This window comes from Gymnogyps californianus, chromosome 3 (assembly GCF_018139145.2).
Source record: "Gymnogyps californianus isolate 813 chromosome 3, ASM1813914v2, whole genome shotgun sequence".
Lineage (NCBI taxonomy): Eukaryota > Metazoa > Chordata > Aves > Accipitriformes > Cathartidae > Gymnogyps > Gymnogyps californianus.
This window is the reverse complement of record NC_059473.1, coordinates 82293102-82314823: the sequence shown is the minus strand read 5'-3', so window position 1 is coordinate 82314823 and position 21722 is coordinate 82293102. Positions and strand designations below refer to the sequence as shown.

The following is a 21722-nucleotide window of genomic DNA, read 5'->3' as shown; positions in this document are numbered from 1 at the left end:
CTCCTAGCATGATTGTGTTACAGAAGTGAAGTTTAGTTGGTATTTGCTGTGACTCTTGCCCAGAACTAATTTTGAGTTTTGATCAGCTATATACAAAGAGGGGGAAGGTATGTGTAGGTGGATGAAGGGTATGGGAAGATAAGGAGGTAAAAGAGAATTAACATATTTTAACCAACTCTAGTCTAAACATGATTTTTTTTTTCTTTCTTAGTGTAGACTCAGGTTAAGATGTGTTTAGTTGGAGTATAGATAGCTAAAGTTGACTGGTTTCTCTGAGTTTTACTACTTTTGGGTAGACTGAGACAATTTTAATCTGTGGAGGGAAAAAATGATTACATTGGCCAAAATGCATAGCCTAATTTTGACCTAAACAGAGGAGTTTTCCTTTGGGGAAAAAAAAAAAAATCCTGTGCAACCAGGAGCTCACTCTGTTATGACAATCAGTTGTATGGCCTAACAATCCTTAGTGCCTGCACCAGTATGTACAAGTAATGTGGCTATAAAATATACCTCAGCAGTTTGAGCAAATGCAACTGTGGCAGGTTTTGGTATTTTCTTATGCAAAAGAGTGAATGCAGGTGGGATGAAGCTCTGAAACAGAACTAGAGAATAGGAAAGTCGTGCAAGTAGGTATGACAACACGTGGTAGAGATGGTAATAGGGACAGCATGTTTTTTCACCAAAAAACATTTCCATAAATGAAAATAGTAAGCAGAAACAAACATAGTCTTTTCTCTACCAAAGAGCAAGTTGGACAGCATGGAACTGTTACAGAAGTAATTTGTATTTAAGTAACTGCTTATTAAATAAATGAATTACCACATAGCTTCAAAGTAGTCATTTGACCTTAAAATGTATCTATTACTCCCTGGGATGGAAATGAGAAATTACCAAAAGAAGTAACAACTCAGAACAGGGCAGTCAAACAGGATACAGAAACAAGTTCTGCCACTAGGACGCCTGCTGTCCTCCACTGATGACAAAGGGAAGTCCAGACATGTATCAGAGGGCAAAAGTCATCATTTACTGTCCAACTCACACACACAGTGCAAAAATAATTTATAGTTTATTACTCCTGTGAGAAAAGTATTCAGGAACAGATAAACAAATTCATGTTTAGGACGAAAAGTGACAGAATTACCCAGTTACACTTAAACCCCATACATATTCATACACAAGCTTATATGCTGTACATTGTCATAATTATGAAGTTGAAAATTTACTAAATACAGGAGTATTTGCAATTCTCTTTCCTAGTAGGTAAAATAACAATATATATTGATGGATTTATGGTGTGCATATATATATACACATGTATATATTTATCAGAGGATATATTTATATTAAAACAGGAGTACATTGCTCTACCAGTGCCAGCTGGAGACAGCTGAAAGGGTACTGGGTATCTGAGGATTCACTATCACTTTGTAGAAGCCATGTTTTCCCAATCTATTCCCAGCTCTGTCAGGAAAGTGCTCTACAGCAATACCCAGAGACAGCTGTTGTTACTCCATTCTGGAAGCACTGCGCTTTCCAATTACTACATGTGGAAGCGGCACGATTTGAGAGGTTCTTGTTTGCAGAAATCTTAACAGCTGACATCCAACCCAGTGATGGGACGGATCTGGACTACATCACAAAAAGTTGAAATACTTTATATTGTTACTGTACACCAGCAAATCCAGGCACTTAACGCTATCAGTATTTTTATTCTCAACTGTTCTAGAACTATGGGTGAAAGCTTATCTTTATTAAAATCAAAAACAAACTTTCCATAGACCTCAGTAGGATAGGACATCATCTTACATTCTAACGGTACTGTATTTTAATGAATCCAGAAATTTTAAATGTTTGGCAAAGTGCGTACTTTAAGAGAACCATTCAGATATTTATAATAGCTTGACTGAACTTCAGAGTCAACATATGATAAATTCTCTACAAGATAAAGGCACAATATTTACAGGTACTCTTACCACTGCAGCTTTAAATAAGATAAACTAAATAACCACTACCATCTTTTAAATTAAACTGTTGAGAATTATAGTAATAATCTTTCATAAAAAAGTAGATATGCTTGTGCATTTAGTACTCTTGATTCTGGAACCATCTGAACATGGGCATCACTAACATATACCCACTGTCCTCCTGATGCTCCCATGGCTTCTTTTAAACCTGAAATGCAAAAGCAAAATAAGTTGTTTCTTGTCTTTCACGTCATCATCAAACAAATACAGTAGATATTTCAAAAAGCAAGAGAAGCTTCTAACCCACAAGAATAACTGATGACTTAGATGCAGTCCAGTATTTGTAGTTTGAAATTTACATGTAAAGAGTACTGTAAGAGAAATTGGTGGAAGACAATGCTTACAAATGTACACTGCCATTGCTTTTTGCATATTTATTCAAAAAGCCTAAGACGTTTCACGTACAGCTTGCTGAGTTCTAACAGTAAGTTATAGTAGCACACAACCACTTCTGACACAGAAAAAAAAAAATCATATTTCAAAAGCTGACCACTGTGAGATTAAGAACAAAAAAGGATCTAATCTGTTCTAATAATCATTGCAAGGGAAGCATAAGACTGAGGGAGACTTCTGTTTCAAAAATCATACAAAAAATTGTCCTTCTGGGAAATGAGCTTCAAGTGCAAAGTGACACTATACAGGATAGACAGGACAGTGCTTGGTTCTGACTGCCCCCCATGAAGGGAAACAGTAAATATATTTACTTTACTCTGACAGCTCAACATTCTTGCCTCCACAAATCATTCACTAACAGATTCTATCCTAGATTCTTATTTCATGCTGTATATCCAAAACATATTAGTAAGAACTAGTGTGCTGTTCTCAAAATACCAACAGAAACCCTACAACAAACCTCGTCTCCTCCATGAAAAAGTTTCTTGCTGTTCACATTAAACCAGAGTATTCCAGATTTTTAAGCATTAAAAAATTTCCAATCCTACCATATGTAAAATGCTCAAATATATGGAAAATTTTAAATTGTCATGGATTCGGCTCTTGTACTAGAACATTTTCAAATACCAAATATGCCAAATAATTACATCTTGCCGGGCACAACTATTCATCTGGACATATTATTTTGACTAGGAAAGAGAGGAGAGTTTTCCATCAATTCTCTGTTTAATAACTGAACCAAAATTCCACTATTCACTCAGCTCTATGTGGGGTTAATACAGGAGTAGGTCATGTACTGGGTGTAACAGGAAAAAAAAATTATTTATGTGGCCCTGAAAATAACAGAATATTCTGAGCTAAAACAATTATTTGCTATAAATCCCCTTAAGGATAAGGAGCTGTAGCCAGTGGTTGCTTTTGGTTTTACTCACAGAGAAAGGAGGCTCTGTTTGTACATACCCAAAACATTTTTAGTGGTAGAAATATGCTCTAGTAATTTCTTGGAGGGTGTCCTGACTTTCACATACGCCGCATAATGACCACCTCTCATTGACCCACTGTGCTCCACTATTCCGTAAAGACTATATAGCACTCTTGCACCATCCGTAACATTCTGCATTCCCAGAAACACAGAAAACAAAGATAAATTATTTCACGATGAATTTAACTAGCTATCAACAGTATTACTTTAAAAGAAGCAAACAGACATCTACAGCATTTCCAATGGTGAAATACATCTATTAATATACTCTATAGTCTATTAATTGAATTTAGTTACCATGGAAGCAGCAATACTTGTCCTTAATGCTATTAGATACATTAACACCATCAGGGCACCAGAGCTTAACTAATACTAGTTAACATCTGTGATATTCTTGATACGAATGGAATTTCAATTAATTACAATTCTGATCTGAGGACACTATTTGAAAACATTCACTCTATAATTTGTCTAGGAAAGGAAGGAATAATAAACATCATCATCATCATCATCAATCCAGTTTAACTTGTGCTCAGGACAACAACTGTTGAAGTACAATAAAAATAAAGATTTGAAATGGGTACCTTGCAAGATGCAGCACAAAATGGTGCTAAGTCTAAAATCAGTGGGAAATCCACATGCCTATTTACTTTTCGTAGACTCAAACCAGCCTTCAAAAGAAAAGGAAAAAAAAGACTGTAAAATAAATATTTTTACTCGGAAGCTTTTTAAAGCTGAGGTGTATTACTATACTATTAAAATAAACCAAAACCAAGAATAAGATTGTAACTGATTTAAACATTCTTTGTTGCATTTTCAATATAGTGCCTGCTACACATAAGCATGATGGACACGTAAGAGGTTTCCCTGGCTACATCTGAATAGCTAAATGCACTCTGAAGGTATTAGACAGTCAAAAAAACATAAGCATGTTTCAAATAGTGGTTCTACCAGTTCTCCATATAAAAAGCAAATATCGGTATGCACGACGACACTTAAAGAATTGCTGTCCACCAGTGAGGCAGAGGAATATACAAGAGGGTTTTGGCCTTTTACCTGGTGGAATCTTTTCAGATGGAGAATAAGAATAGCAGGAACTGAAGAAATCAGCAGCTGTTTCCGAGCATTTGTGTAGACACCTTCCATTTTCTTTTCTGTATTTATGAATATCAAAATAATTTGTAAAGTGAAGGCAGTCACACAGAATTTAAGTATTTTTTAAACATCTGACAGAATAGATCTGTTGCAATGATTTCGTACATGTTATATAAAATGCAAGGGAAATTTTGTGGAGTAACAGAAAAATATTTTCTCATTTTTCTAGTTTTTAATAAACATAATCTGCCAAATCTGAGCATTATTTTAGCCTGTCCTGTGCAAATCAGATCAAAAGTTGGAAGCATGTACACTATCTAGGTCAGCTTGCACACTGAGATACCTACATTGTCTGTTACTATAGAACCCAACTTCCCTGTTAAAACGATTTCACCTGAAATAAATGGATGATCACTGGAACAAGAAATGGAAGGCACAGGTCTCTCTATCTATGCTAATGTCCTAACCACTAAGATACTGATTTTCCATTCTTCAGTTCTTTCTGAATGACTACATACTTTGTGCTTATTTAAGAGAAGGGTCTGAGGAGGGGTGTGTACTTCAGGATGCCTCATAACCTGCTGGCTTGAGCACACAGGATTGGGATATGTGGACTCCAATCCCCCTGTGGTGCAGAGGGAATTGAACCCGGGGCTGTTACCAAAAGTAGCTCAGTGGTTAGCTATATGGTAAAAGGGAACGTGCCACCAGCAATTTTTTTGCTGAAAAAAATAATTAATTTACTGGTTTTACACATGTCCAAAGGAAAGTATTTCATTTGAGGTAGAATGGAGTATTTCATGTAAAAGTAGGTGACTTCTAACATCTTTTGGTTTAGAAGAAAAAAAAATTAGTAACGACTAGTTGTGAACTGATTTTCCTTTTCCATTTTTCACTGTGCCCATGGAACCAAATATTATTTATACAGCACTTACTCTCAGTCCAATAATGATAAATGAATGATTATAAAATACTATTTTTAGATAATTTTTCAGAATTTTCTCATGCTTAATTTGTATCTCTCCAGATATCTATAAATGCAGAGCAAACGGGAAATTTTTTGTTACTGTAAGACCTCCCTTTATATTTTGTTTACAAATAATCAGAAGAGCTTAATTTTTTTATCCTTCTGAATTACTATACATCAAAAAAAATCCTCCAGTTCTTTTTAAAAGTTTATTTTTCATTACATTTAAGTTGCTTTTCTTACTCAATGAACCTAATGGCTGCTTGGGCTATACAAACATGGAGGAAAAAATTGTCACAAGAAGGTAGTTCTCTCTCCATTCTTATAAATCTTCGTAAGTTTTTTTTCCCTCTTCATTACAAGTGTCGTTTTTTGCCCCTCTTACATACTTAATTACATTACTTCCCTGAGTATGTAAGTTGCTAGAGCTCAATATTACAGCATTTATTTCAAAGCTTCTAGGACTGTAAAGAACAGAAACAGCAGCAAAGATTAATATCAAACAATGCGCCTATTCAGTTTATGGTCATCTTTAAATTACTTATCTTGGATAAAATAAAGAAAAGATGCAAAATAAATTCTAAGTTACATCTACGATTATGTTCCAATACAAAATTTAGTCATGTTGCCTTCGCAGGATGAAGTTTTAAGTTGTTACAAGCAAGTTTAGGCTGAGAGAGTTGAGGTTGTTTAGCCTGGAGAAGAGAAGGCTCCGGGGAGACCTTATAGCAGCCTTCCAGTACCTAAAGGGGGCCTACAGGAAAGCTGGGGAGGCACTCTTTATCAGGGAGTGTAGTGACAGGACGAGGGGTAATGGTTTTAAACTGAAAGAGAGTAGATTTAGATTGGATATTAGGAAGAAATTCTTTACTGTGAGGATGGTGAGGCACTGGAACAGGTTGCCCAGAGAAGCTGTGGATGCCCCATCCCTGGAAGTGTTCAAGGCCAGGTTGGATGGGGCTTTGAGCAACCTGATCTAGTGGAAGGTGTCCCTGCCCATGGCAGGGGGGTTGGAACTAGATAATCTTTAAGGTCCCTTCCAACCCTAACCATTCTATGATTACATGATTCCAAGTTCTGCTTGGGGAGACATTTTCTATTTAGCCACAAGGGGGAGGCCCATGCTGGAGCATTGAAACAGCAGCGAGTGCACAGGTTTTGAGAGGTGATTTTGTAAAGTGTCCAGACAGATACAAGCACTTTACCTGTGGAGTTGGTTTTCTTCTGATACTTCTGTTTCCTTTCTGTGCAGCTCTCACATAAAAGCTTGTTGTTCCCCATTAGGAGCTCTACAGAGGTGAACTGGTAAAGGCAGGACTGAACAGAACATTCCTTTGAGCTAGTTATGTAGCTTTGGGAAAGCGTCTGGAAAGCATTTTGAGGGTTTTGGGATAGCGGGGATTTGTCTACTGAGAACATGGAATTATTTGATAAACCTAATGCTGGATCTCCACGGCTCGATTTTTTATCTTCATTTATAGTATCACAGAAGTTGAGTTTGGATATGGCACTGGAAATCATCTCTTCATTACTGTCACTTGGTTTGTTGTGCGGCATTTTAACATTTATGTGGTTGACGTGCAAACCAGACATGTTGCTGGATGGGCTGAACGCTGTTTGCTTAGAAGCACTTTCGCTTTCTGAGGCTTCACTGTCTGCATCAAAGCTGCTTTCAGAGCGGCTGGCTTCTTTCTCACTGCCGTCCGTCTGACTTCCATTTACAGCGGAGTCAGCAGTTGTGTCTTTGGAGTACAGGACGCCAGAGCTACCTTCCAGCTCAAGCTTTTTGGTTTTTTCCTGCATGATAACAGGACTTCTTTCTTCTTCATTCGAGGAAGCTTTTCTGGCAAGCCGTCTCTCCTGGTTCAATTGATTCTGTAAATTATGGCATTATTATTTCAGTAATATAGGGGACAAACAGAAAACAGATCTGTGATCTAACATAGCTTTTGAAACATGACAAATTCAAAGCAAATTAAACCTACTATTTTATATTCTCCATCTCTCACATGTTTAAGCTAGTTGATTTCCTTAAGATCTTTTTAAACCAATTTAGGATTAGAAACCTACACCCCAGGCAGCTAAGAGCATTATACTGACTGTGAGATCAATACTTCCCACAACTAATTACATTCACTTTGTGACAGCTGTGGATGGCACATTTGAAGTGGTATTCACTTAATCTAACTTAAGCTTCTAAAGGGTTCTCAAGTTTAAGCTACTCCCCTAGCCTCCCATCAGAGGCCTTAGCTGATCAGCAGCTCCTGAAGAAAATTCAACTCACCTTGTAGGCACTTGTCTAAGAATTAAATAAAGCATCCCTAGTAGTATGTTTGCTAATTTGTGTATTATCTGAAGTTGTTTTTTTTTATTTTATCAAGATTGCAATATGAAAAAAAAAACTTTGCTGCCACAGAAAACTACTACTATAGATTAAAAAAACCCAAAGCTGCCATAATTTTAGGTGATTTATAAACGTTCATGATTCTTTTCTTTCTTTCTTTTGTTTGGCTGCTTTCCAAAAGAAATGAGCAACTTTCCTTCCCCTTTGCTATTTCCTTTATCTGAGCTGGATCGAAATTCCAGTGATACCAGTGGGAATCCTTCCATTCACCTCAACAGTTTGAGGTTTAGGCCTTTTCTCCTATAACAATCAGTGTCTGCACCTTCTTCTTTTCATCCTTTCTTTTGTTTCTACCACATGTCCTTTTTCTACTTCTGTCTCATTCTCTTCTCCTACCAGGCTTTTATATGGTTATTCTGTTATATTTTGTCTTCACATGTATTTAATGTGTTAGAACCTGATTCAGGAGAGTTTTTATGGTCCCCAACAGGGCACAGACCCTTTCAGTAGGACTCACTCAGATACCAGGTACAACAATCTAAAACTGCTATGACCTTATAACCTGTAGTCTAGGCACGTTCCTAAAATAAGGCTCATAGTTTCCTCTGAGCGTCAGGAGCCCTGCACTTGCATCTTCCACTTCCTGGCATTGATAAAGTACCTTTAAACAAACAAAGTGACACACAGCATGAGTTAAGCTCACATCAGTGCTTTCACAGAACAAACTACAGAAACTTATCTTTCACGGGTTGCTTCCATAACAGAGAACCTAAGTGGAGGGAAATACCCTTCTGCATACCTGATCATGTGCCTAAGCTGCAGCAAGGGTGTAACTTTAGACATGGCTTTCAGTTTAGTATTTCCTACTGACTATCTTTAGATAGCTTCTCATTTGGTAGAGAGTGTTTCTGGACTGTTTTTGTTCTGGATCCCACTCCAGGTCATGGGTACCAAAATGCTAGGCACTACAGGTAACTGCCTAACTTGCAGGCACAGAACTTTGTTCAGTCTATCCCTTAAATATATACCATAGACTCAATTAATGAAGAATCCTCAAGCACATACTGTTTTAAACTTTAAGCTAGAACTTAAGTCCAAATGAAGTCCATGTGAAAGACAAAAAATATTCCTGAATATTTTCTTAAACAGGGTTTAAACTTACACTAAATGTATGACTTCATAATTCAAATCCTTAAACTTATAAGCAAGTGAACAGTTTAGCAAAAAAAGAATAAAATCCCAATAAAAATCATTAGAAACCCCAAACACTATTTTCCATTAGGACCATTTCTTGTCTCAGTTAAGCTTGTTTGCCTTATAAATAGAGAAGAGGGAGAGGAACTTGCCTGAAATTACTGCTAGTGTTCAGGGGTATTATGCAAACAGCAGTCAAAAAATTCTTAAAATTGTGAAGCTCCCCATTTCAGGAGAAAAGCCTAACAAGGGGTGTTCAGGTACTCCATTACCTACAAAAACACCCACGGGACACCCCCCATTTTCCCAAGCAAACTTACAAACTGATGAACTGAAGTCACAGAATATCAACAAACACCAACTGAATTCAACAATTGTTTGTTTTGGATTAGAAGTTTTACTGCAGAACAGATATATTACACTGAAAATAATTTTTAAAAAAAAGACTAAAATAATGATAAATACATGTCTGAAAAGATGGAGGCGGAGCGGAGAATCACAAAGCCTCACCAATTAGACAGACATACTTCATAGGTCACTTTATCCATTCTTACTGAAAGCAGAGTTGTTGCTTCTTTTGTATTAGTCTGTCTGGTCTGGTTTATTGAATCCATACTATATTTTATTTTCTTATTTTTGAAAACATTTCAGTAATTGTGTTTGGATGTATCAGTATTAAGACTATTATTCACACTATTTTGGACTTGTTCCATGTCTCTTCTAGTATAGATTCTAACTGGCCACATAACCCTATATGGACGGTAAGGCTTATTAAAAAAAAGAATGTTAATAATGACAATAAGAGCCTTTGTCACGTTTCATTAACAATAATATATGTGCACAATAGTTATTACATATTTCTTTTAATCTGTAAACACTAATACATACAAATAATCAATTCTGTTAGGCTGGCGTATTTGCAGAACCCTTTTGCTACCATCAGAAAGAACTGTATTAGGAGGCTGCGCTGGAGACAGGCTGAACCGAGCTCCTCAGCCCTCAGGCTGCTGAAGGCCAAGTGGATCACAGAAACCGTGCTCTCAGTCTCCAAGAGTCTCTGCTGGTTGTACTATTTTTGTTGTACCCACTGCCAACTAATCCCTCAGATGGCACTAATGCAGGCTTGCCCGCTCTCTTAGCCAGCATTACAGTTCTCGTGATTGCAACCAGAAACAAACTACGAGGACACCAAAAGAAAAGCAGTCAACAAAACCAAAAGCAACATCAATTGAAACTAACTTGCAGATTATCTTTTTTCCTTACAAACGAAACCCTGTAACTGAAAACTAAATTGTTCCCAATGACTGTCATTTCTCACACTTCTAGTAACGACCTAAATATTTTAAAACAAGTCTATATCAGCTATACGTATACAAAAAAAACCCCATTGATAGGTGTCAAAATTCCCACCCCTGTAGCCCTAGAAAGTTCAGAATAAACTCAAGATGATTGGTTAGTGCGAGTATTTAAGTTCTTACCTTATCTTTTGTTAAAGTGTGTTTCTTGACAATTTTGGGTTGATTATTCAATGTAGTGACAGAAGAACAGTTACACTGACCAAGATCCGCCTCTTGTACACTTTTACCTTTACCTGTTCTTCCCAAAGGCACAGGTTTTGCAACCTAAGAAATTAGACAGGAAATTAGGAAAAGAAATATGCCAATTTTGTATTCCTTTGCAACCAACAGAAAAGATGAATGTAGGTGGGTTTTTTTCCTTTATTTTAGAAAATAGTGACCTACATAAATCCCATTAACTGGTCCCTGAATTGTGGTATAAGACTACTTTCTAATTTTATTTATCATAAACTCACTGTCAACATCTTTGAAGGATCAACTGAGAGCCACAACAAATAGGAACGACACAAAATTCCTGTACAGAATACATACCAAATAATCTATTCTAGTATTGTATAAGCACATGCGTAGCTGTATGAGATGTGAACTTATCAAAGGGGACATAGCTCCCCCATAAGTCAGCCTCTGGTGCAGCCCACCACCTTATGACGTGATGAAGGAGCTGCTGCACATCCCCCATCATGTTAATGGCAGCAGCGTATCTAGACTATAAAGGAAAGAGACGACCATAAAGTAATGCACGTCCTCAAGTAAGTGCAGCGATTGCTAAAAGCCAGCAGATCTCTCTCTCAAGCAGAACCCATGAAGTTCCCATGTTACACATGTGAGCCAGGAAGCACAGGGGCCCAGATACTCAAAATGCTCTTAAAGCTTTAACTCCCACAGACATCTGCACTCTATGCAGCAACAAAGATGAAGAATTTATTATGAACAAAACTGGTGTTTGGAGAAGAGTACATTTTATACAGGATTAAATATTACATTAAATACTCTCCCTTAAATATACATGAATATATGCAGGATGGGGGAAGACCCACTCCCAACCCGCCCCTCCTACTCTCACATGAAAACCCCAAGTCCCGCAAAACCACAGTATATGCCTTCAAAGGAACACAGTTCCTCTGCAGCTAATGGAGGCATTCTCTGAAATGCCGAAAACACCAGAATAAATATATTCAAAGTCTATCCATTTTTACACTGTCTCATCCCATAGATACACTTTAGCCCAAGGGACTCGGGTTCTCTAGATGCAAACCAATAGGCTACAATCTAACTTTCTGGACCTTAAAAAAAAAAAAAAAAAAAAAAAAATCACTCCATTCATATAAGTATATATTAAAAATACTACTAAATTAAGCTAATCTCAGACCTACATATACTGTAAATTACAATGGTAATTTGTTCCAAGTTTGGACTAATTTAAAAATATATGCACTTATGACATTGAATGTCTATATATATATATAAATAAAATCATATAATGAACAGACGTATGACAGTACATGTATTTATGGACAAGCATACATTTTTAGGCTTGAAATCAAAACTGTGTGTATATCCATAAACATCTTCATAACGGTATGTAAAAAACAATCCACTGGAAGCAATAATTTTTTATTACATATTCTGTTTCTTACCCTCTCCTCTATTATAGGAAGTGAAAGATCAATGAAAGGTTCTTTTACTGTTGAAATCTTGAAGAAAAAGAGAAAATGCATATTAAATGCAAAGAACAATATATGGGTGTAGCATATAGCTCCCTTTTTAAAATCAAATTATTATCAGAAACTGTACAAAAAGCTAGTTACAAGATGTAGCAAACTACAATGAAGAACTTCCCACAAACTTTTTTTTTTTTTTTTAATTTTAAGTTAGCTCTGATTTTCTAACACTGCACAAAATTTCAGCATACAGACACAAAGGGCAAGGTCATTCATCTGGGCATGAACTGGACCTAGAAGCAGTGTGGTGCTCAGTTTCTCTGAGCTCCAGACAGATTTTCAAGTCATGTGGGCCTTCTAGATGGTACAATTCTGCAGAAAGCTAACTTTTAGAGTTTCCTGACCCTGGGCACTTCTGCGCAGGCGTCTGACCTTGTACACTGTTAAGCAGCAAGGACTGGTTAATGACAGTTAGATGACAGGTTCTAACCTGACGCTCTCAGAAAAGATTGTCAGGCTTACTGGTTACAGCCAAAAGCTTTATTAGAAATTGTCACACCATAACATACACTAGTAATTGTTAAAATAAATCCAATTACTGGGGAAAAGGGGACTGAAAAAAACCCAACCTTCTTCTCTGTACTGAAGTTTTATTTTGCCATCTATAAGCCATACAAAATCTAAGCTGAAACTGGAAATATCTGGCAAATCATAGCTAAAGACATTCTCTCTCAGCACTTTCCATCTGCCTTTATGGCTAGAACATCCCATCCAAGCCTGTTCCTTAAGCTCTCTCCCTTGCCACTCTCAAATTCCTTCCAAAACTGACTTATCTTACCTCTGGAAAGACTGTGAAAAACAAGGCCTTAAAAAAAATTTAAAAAATCATCTTGTACATGTAAGTTACTGAACATAGTCATGCCCTCAATTACTGTCATTGTTGCCCTTCTCTTGTATTTGTGACCCTATCTTCCACCTGCAACATTTGATATGGACTGTAGGCTTCTTTTTACCTGTTGTGCGAGGGACTCAGCATGGTTTAGGTTCCAGTAAAGCAATAAATGAGACCAAAACTATTGTAACTATGATGACTGACTGACTGATGAGCGACGTTCAAACAGGGGTTCCTCTAAAGAGTGATTTTGCATGAACAAACATTAGTCAAAAATATCTTTGCCAATGCAGGCAAAGCAAAGTGAATGCTAAACTCTTCCTCAGACGGCTACAGCTAGCAAATTCCCAAGTCCTGTGCAGGCAGAATATAAAAATCCAGCAAAAATAAATGAGACACGCAAAATACATACAACCTCTATTTTGTGTATAGTCAAAGTTCTTCATTGATACTAGCAGCACATTGAAGTGTAATCTGCACATCGCACACAGGGAAGTTTACCTGGCACTGCAGGACTGTGCTTAATTATTCAGACCAGTGGATTTACTTAATCTCTATAATATGAAATATAATGTTTGAAACCAAACACAAATGTAACATTCAATTAGAAAAGTCATGCAAATAAGATTTTTCTCTTCCAAAGTTAAAGAAAATTATAAGGGTCATGGAAAGCATTTACGATGAAATGTCAGTAATATTAATTATGAAAGGAATATGCTGTTCATTAGGGTTATTACGTTAATTATCAAAAATACTTCAAAGGAAAAAAAAAGTAATTTTAGCATTTCCCCACTCATACTAATTCAAAGTAAGTAATTCCCAATTTTCAGGTATATCCCAGAAGAGCAGGCAGGAGGATTTATGTTTTAAAATAGGTAGGTGTTTTAAAAATACCAAATAGAATTGGGGTGTAACACGGATGATTATAGAATTTGGAACCTCCAGCCTTAAGTTAGATGTAAAATCAAGCCCAGTACTTGAATCCTTTTTGAATTCAAAGGACCCCTCTTCTTAGGTTTGGGAGGATAATGCTTTAAAGAAGGAATAAATCATTTTAAATGAGAAACTTTCAATAGAGTCTTGTTTTTACAAACAAACAAACAAGTATAAAATTGGCAATACAATTTTATACTTTCAAGACAACGTACTCAAACCAGTATATGATCTATTCCACATCAAACCAAATTCCAGAATACCTACATTTTCACATTCCTCACACATGACAGTGCTAGTCAATTCACCAACAAAGATCCTATCTATGAAGTTCATCTTCACACCCTCTCTTCCATATGCTGAAAAAACATTGCCTTTTTTAAATGTGAAAAGTAACAGATCCAATGCCACACTATAAGTACAACAAAATTCTTTCTAAGATATATTATGAAAGCACAATTTTAAACATACTCAAAACGTTTTGAACACAATACAATAAATAATACATCATATACTGTATTATCTTGACATTTAAAAATATTTTAATGAGATGGTTCCCTTTTATCCTTCCCTTCCCCACCTACTGTAACAGAATAATAATACTGTATCGCTCAAGAAGCCGCCTTTTAAATAAAATCTCAGTTTTCTTTTGAATACATAATATTGTATTGCCTTGATGCAGACACTGGGGTAGCAGACAGGTTATCACCCTTTCTAAATGGTTTTTGAAATGATAAAACTCTAAAAAATGAGACAAAAGCCTGTTCTAATACATCTTTATGCCTTAACTGTTGCAGATTTGGGAAGGGTGACTTTCAGAACAGCTTAATCATTATGAAGACTTTAATGAAAACAAAATCCCCCAAATGAGAATTTTTGCATAAACACACACACAAATAAATTAATTTAAAAACTCTTGTTTTGAAAAAACATGCCTTCTTTTGAAACAGCTTCCTATCTTGGGTTTGTAATCATATTTAAAGTGCTCGCAGTATCAGTCAACTGACAGAAATCAGTTTTATTTATGGAAAGTGGCCTCTCTGAGTGATACGATAATTGTGGCTATATAACAAACCTCAAGATGCAGCAGGCTATTTTAGAAAAGAAAATTAATTTCTATCTATCAGTAAAAGAGGCATTATTAATACAGCGGAAGCCTTTATCCTGGATACAAAGATGCAAGTCAGCACATACTAAGCTCTCTATACTTAAATACGCACTAGGTGGCACTAGAATAATACATAATAAAAGTCTTCTAACTACAATACTTCCGGACTGCTATTTGCAATAGTCAGTTTTGAAGAAAATGGTATTGAAAAACTTGTGCATTTTTAAAAGTTTTCAATAAAGAGTTGCATACCTTTGACTTTTCTTCTAGTTTCTTCGTCTGCCGTCTTAGTAGTTGGATTATTAAATGCTTTTAAGATGCCAGTTTGTATACGCTATAATTTAAAAAAATAATAATTAGCAAGTATTTTGTGTAAAAGTTCTAAAAACTATTAATATATGATTAGATTTTATCTACTCTTATTTCCATAAAATAAGCATAATTTAATATTTTAAAACTACTGTTGTTATTCACTAACAGTGTCAAAACTACATAAGCTTAACTTTAGTAGGTAACCATCCAAAAATTTCCTCCCCTTAAAAAGGGAGCCGTTGATAGAGCACTTGATAGGTTATCAAGAAACTATGAGATTTTCAGTCAACAAATACTATCCATTTCTTCCACTGTTGGGGGGGAAAAATACACTGAAGAATGGACTATTCCTGACTGACTAGGATACAAAATACTTGAAGGCAGCTAAGTATCTTTTAATAGCCAGACTTCAGTGACTGTGTTTGGGCAGTATTTTTGTTACTTCTGTTTATTTTCTAACACTGCACATTTCAGAGTTGTGTTAGAGAAACCTTAGGAGAGATACAAAACTTCTTATGAATCCATATAAATGTCATCAACATTTGCTCAAAAAATCCTAAAAACTACATTTTTGAAAGAAGAATCGGAAAGAAGCAAATTCATACAGGTGAGCTGTAGCCACACCTCAAGACAGCAGGTGCCTCCCCCCCCCCCCATTTCTCAGTTGCCCTGGGGTAAGGAGATGCTGTATTCCTGAGCGGTGCACCCCGGCAGCAGAACTGCACAGGCTGGTACAAAAGGCGGCTCAGCCCAACCTCCAACGTGCTGCGGAGAGGGAAGCAGGAGGATGAAGCAGGTCCCCTGACAGGGAACACTGTAGCGTACGTGACCCATGCTTCCCTTTTTCCTGGCACATGTACTTGTTCTCTAATCCGCAAACTCTAGTAACGTGTACGAGTCTCCCGTCGGTGTGCAAATGACATTTATAATTAAACGTGTCACTGAAGTCACACTTAGAGCAAAGCACCATTCTAGAGACAAATGGCGATACCAAATCTTCTGCAAATAACTCAAACCCTATGTCCTAACGGGAAAAGAATAATAAATAGCCGTTGTTTGCAGGCAGCAAAGTACACTTTCAAGCCATATATTACAAAAGCGTTAGGATGACAGACAGCATCGGAGGTTCAGTTTCCAGTTCAGGCACTCATCAGACCAAGTCATACTCCTACCTTATGAGTATGTGACCTGGCTTGTGAATTAACTCCCACTGCCCCGAGCTCAGCTTTGTTCATCTTAAAGCCAACAATATACTAAAAGGACTAATCAATAGGTAATTCATGAAGTTGAGCACCATAAATGGGTTTAGGGCCATAAGCAACCCTTTTGTTGGGATTAGCGCGTTGAACCATTTATTTAGGTCAAAGAAAGACACAGTCTTTGAATGGGCAGGGTGCTGCGGACAACGGCAGCAGACATTAATCAATTAGCAGCAGGGTTCAGCCACTTCAGGCCCTGGTGTGAAACCATCTCCGGCCCACATTGCTGGAAATGGCAGACGCTATGTCATCTTTATTGTAGTATCGACAACCTTTTATCTTAAAAAATCCACTTGTGTACATACGCACTTTCTAGCTTTTTTTAATAGGGATAGGAAAAAGTTCAATGCTGGTGTCGGATCGAAGATACAAAACCACAGAGAAGAGGCAAAAGTGTAATGTGATTTTTTTGTTAGTTCCTATAACTAGTGCCATGTTATGTATCATATGTATTTCTCATCAAAACTCTTAGGGTTTAAAAACAATTAATCCTGGTAGGGATAGGGAAGCAGGGACGGCTGCGTTCAGCTCTCTCACAGGTGGATGGCAAAGCAGCAGGCTGCCCTTTCAGCAGGGCTGTTCCCTCTTCTGAGAGTAAAGTTTAAAAGCAGCGTGAAAGAGAAAGGTTAGTGGCTGTAACCCCTGCTACAGGATTCTGGTGGCAGACATGTTGCTGCAGGCTGTCCCCAGCCGGAGCTCGCATGGTGGGGAGGCCACGGGGGCAGCTGCCAGGCTCCTGCAGCAGCAGAGCTGCTCCTGCCTGTGTCCGGCCAGCACGGCGGCTGGCGCTCACCACGAGCCTGATGTTTGCTGTTTGTCATGCAATCTACAGACCTGAAACATGGGATAATTTAAAAAAAAAAGAGAGAGAGAGAGAGCGCGCTTTTACTAGTACCGTCCGTGGCGGAGCAGCCCGAGCTGATGAAGACGTGTTTGCAGTAATGCACCATTAGGGCAGCAGAGAGGTGTAATTGCAGGGCAGGGTGGGACCAACCTCTCCCTGCCTAGTGATGGGGCGGCAGACACACTCTACTGCCCGAAAGGTCACTTAAAATTCTCACCGTCTTCCATTACTCTTTTGTGGTAGCTACTGTAGCTGTCACCGCGCTCTAATAATAAACAATTCAAAAGGCAAATACAAACACAGGTTATCATAATGATAGCACATTCACTGGTGAAACAGGAGATGGACTTGAGGGGAAAGCACAATCACCCACTGGAGAAGCTGCTTAGTTGTTGTAATAATCCTGCTTTTGGTGAATCCTTATTTGTGAAGCAAATACAGTTTCCATGTTTTATTAAATGAAAATGAACAAACAAAATAAAGTTTCCCTCTACTGCAAAAACATGACAACTGTTTTTTAACTAAGGTCAGTTGCTTTTGTTGCGTGCTCTATTCAACACCTTATTTTGTAAGCGTGACAAAGTCAAGGTTTAGCTGTTTCTCCCTATAGTTCAGTTCTATTTATGATCAAGTATATTGCTGACAAGACCAATATATATTAATGTTCTGGTAGGATGGGGATTCGTTCAGCACTACCCCAGTGCCAGGAACTGGGCTCAGACACAGCTTTGTATCTCATCTCCAAGATAACTCAGCTCAGGATCGTGACACTCATCGCATTACTGAATGAGAGGGAAGAGGAAGTACCCTGGTCAGTATGAGATTTAAGGCCCGCCATTTGACGAGACTTAGAAAAGGCTGTTTACCAAAATATCATCTGAAAGGAAGGTTCCAAGACTAAGTCAGGCAGATGAAATCAGATATGGTCACAATAGTTCGAGCAAGGAAACACTACTTTCTTCTATTCAACAATGCAGGAGGCAGAAATAACAAAGGAAAAGAAATATGGGAAAAACCACACGGGGACATTTCTAATATAACATAACTGGTTATATACTTAGCATACTTAGATGTAGATTTTAAATAATGAAAAGCAGCACATTATTTATAGAACAAGTAGTTCTTCACACTTTCAAAAGATACAAGAAACTTTGCAAGATTTTATTTTTGTCCTATTTTTTTTCACTGAACTAGATTTCAATGAAAATTATGGGCAGGCCCACAGCTAGGAGCTGCTAATTTCTGTCCCAAAGCTCTAAAATGCACTTTGCCAGCTAGATCAGAGGTTCTACTTCTACTTTCTTGACTCCTCAGAAGTCCTTTTTTTGACCTTTTATTTTTTTTAATAAAGGCAAACAATTCAGATTCCTAAAGTTATCATGATCTACTTACCATACTCTCTCTACTGCTGACTGAAACTTTTATTCCAATCAGCAATTTTAACATATCAACATGAACATAATTAAATCCTCTTTCAAAAAAGTCATTATTTTTCTCAAGATAACAAAAATAGCCACTCCTACTCCATTCAGTACATTTTTAAAACAGTGGAAACGTGAAGAACGTTGAAGCAATGACTAGTAGGTTACCATACAGTCAAATAAGTTCTTTAAAAACACACACAAAGATGTTACCTTTGTTTCTTCAATCCTCATCGCATCTAACAGATAGTGCAGAAGCTCCTGGCTGTCCTGCTGCTGGAACCCCTTAAATCGAGGAGCCCTAAGAAAGAAGCGGTAAGGAATTTAAATTTACATTGGGAGGTTCTTAATGAGACAAAGTCTGCATCAGACTCCTGTTGGATGCCAGGGGTACGAATAGGTGCAATCCCTGCTGGACCTAATGGGGCTTGAGGAAGCTCCTGGTGGGGCTGCAATTACACCAACAAGGCTGCACTTTCATCTGGGTAGCATTTTGACCCTATTGGGGATGGCTTGACTAAAATACAGCTTTGCCAGTGGAGTTTCATCCATGCTAGCAGCACTTCCCTGACAGACTACCATGTCCAAACATTCCCAGTGTCATGGAGGAGAGAGAAAGAATATTTTCAAAGTCCTTAACCTCCCTTGCTATCTCACCCTTCTCTCTATCAAGGAGAAATCTCAAATATGCATAAAACAGTCCATATATAGTAAACCAGAAACAGCACTATGATCTGAACTGGAAAAAGATGATCTTGAAATGGAAGAGAAGCCACAAGGCTATGCATCAAACAAACAAAAACTGTCGGTCAGAATCCAAATGAGAATTTCTTAACTTCTTAAACAAAAGTATGTATAACCATCTCTTCCGAATGGCTCCACAGTCAATCAATCCAGTAATCTGCAGCTTACTCAACTGAGTGAACAGTCAATGAGTAAGATGGTAAACATCACATAGCATATGAATTTCAAACGCTATTAAGAAAAGTTAAGAGAAACTTACAAGAGTATGATATCCTGATATATGTGTCCTGATATATGTAATTTACACGGTATTCAGTTACTCTTTTATTTATGCTAAATTTCTTCAACTAATGTTACATATATTGGCGATAAATGCTCTAAACATAGCATCTCCATTCTAAGATCATTTCTAATCAGAAAAGCCAGGGTTTGGAGTTGGGTTTTTTTGGGTAGGAAGAGTTAATCACTCCTATGTTATCAGATAAGAGTTACTCTTACACTTGCTTCACAGAAGTTTTAAAAGGACCTTTTAGCATCATGAGTTATCAACTCACACAATATCCACATCCAAACTCCTGTTCTACAGTCTAACAAACTGCAACACTTCACACATCTGAAATTCATATTAAAACATGTAGTACTACTAGAAGCAAACAAAACACACCTTCATACCTAAAATGGAAAGAGCCCAAAACAGATGAGACAATCTCTTCACAGTTGTTTTGATTGAGACAATACATTTGAATTCAGATTCCAAAAACTATCAGGTTTGCAAAGGCAGGTAATAAATTGGCTACACATTGTCCGATTCCACCCCCGCCCCTCGCCAAAGCTGCTTACGGGAACTGTATACCCAACTGGTTCTGAAAGCAAAAAAACCTAAGATGACAGAGGTTCAAATTTCCCAAGTCTTCTGCACTAATTCAAAGGAACCTTCCTTACTCACCCATCAAAACAACCAAGTATGTCAAGTATTTTGCTCCCACTGCATATTGAATATAAAAACATTACAAATTTTAGCTTTTTTGCAATTTCTGAGTGCACCAAAACCAAGTTATCTGGACAACCCATGGAAGATCATAAACGATCCACGCTGTTACTGTGATTTAATATCGCTACATTTCCTATCACCATTCATTTACTTTACTAATCTGAATAGCCAGCATTAAAAGGAAAATCCTGATACAATGCTCTTTTCTCACGCTAAACAGGTTTAGAAGATGGGGGATAGCGTGGTCCAGCCCATCCGAACTTTGTAACACTTGGTAAAATCTTTTAAAGTCTCATTCCCATGCTGCATCTGTAAGCATGGGTGGCAGATACGGCAGCCCCAAGCCCACCAGAATGGGTTCCTGCATGGCAGCCCGCCGCGAGGATTTCCCTGGCCCTCCCCAAAACGGCGGCGAGCAGCATCTCAGGCTGAGCACATGAAGTGGCCTGCAGGAGAAATCCATGAAGCTGCAGCTCTCCAGCTGTGATTTTGTTTCTGAGGTAAGTGATAAGCACTTCTTGTATAACCGTGTGCCGCAGCCCTCCTTTTTACAATCAAGTTGAATGAAGGAGGGGTTTTTTGTTTTGTTTTTGAGATCCACATGAGCTAAAAAGCATTAGAGCTGCAACTGAAAAAGATACTGCTTCTGCATAAATAATAACATCGTTACCTTTTGGACGTGCGATACTGAATGACTGTCTGAAATTCCCAGACTACAAGCCCACCTTCTAGAATAATATATACTGGCTACTCAGGTTAAACAGAGATCTAAATCGCAAAAGACTTCAACAGCTTCTTTAAAAAAGAATTCAGTGTACTTCCAAACCTTTCATCTCTAGAAATTAAAAGTCTCAAAGGAAAGGGTCTACACGCCTTAGAAAAATACACATGTGGTGTCGCCCTTGTCCTCTCAGACTACACAGTCCTTCGAGCTGTCCTCCTCCGTGGTGTCTGGCCACAGCACCAGCAGAGCCGAGCCAGCTTGTGAGTCAGCCCAAGGACGCAGAAGGGACACTGGTGCTGGCTGAGTTTGTACCGTTGCGCTTTACTAAGCAGGACAAACAAAAACCAAAGGCTCCACAGGAAAGGCAATTTTTTAGTCCTTTTAAACCACCAGCAACATCCACATGACCCTCATAAGCCAAAAGAGGAAAAACATCTGTTTCAGACTACACTAACATTTACACCAGTGATGTTTTA

The 21722-nt window shown here is 37.7% G+C and overlaps 1 protein-coding gene across 1 annotated transcript in view; it reads right to left on the bottom strand.

Moving 5' to 3' along the window:
* Positions 1-1029: 1029 nt before the first annotated feature.
* The window catches only part of USP45 (ubiquitin specific peptidase 45), a 56768-nt gene continuing 36075 nt past the window's right edge, over positions 1030-21722 (bottom strand). The window contains exons 9-18 of the mRNA XM_050893081.1: positions 19001-19088; positions 15204-15285; positions 14111-14202; positions 11995-12051; positions 10478-10621; positions 6667-7336; positions 4456-4553; positions 3984-4070; positions 3378-3531; positions 1030-2172 (exon numbers count right to left, since the gene is read on the bottom strand). Coding sequence (XP_050749038.1) covers positions 2039-2172; positions 3378-3531; positions 3984-4070; positions 4456-4553; positions 6667-7336; positions 10478-10621; positions 11995-12051; positions 14111-14202; positions 15204-15285; positions 19001-19088 — 1606 coding nt within the window. The 3' untranslated portion in view covers positions 1030-2038. The remainder of the gene's footprint in view (positions 2173-3377; positions 3532-3983; positions 4071-4455; positions 4554-6666; positions 7337-10477; positions 10622-11994; positions 12052-14110; positions 14203-15203; positions 15286-19000; positions 19089-21722) is intronic.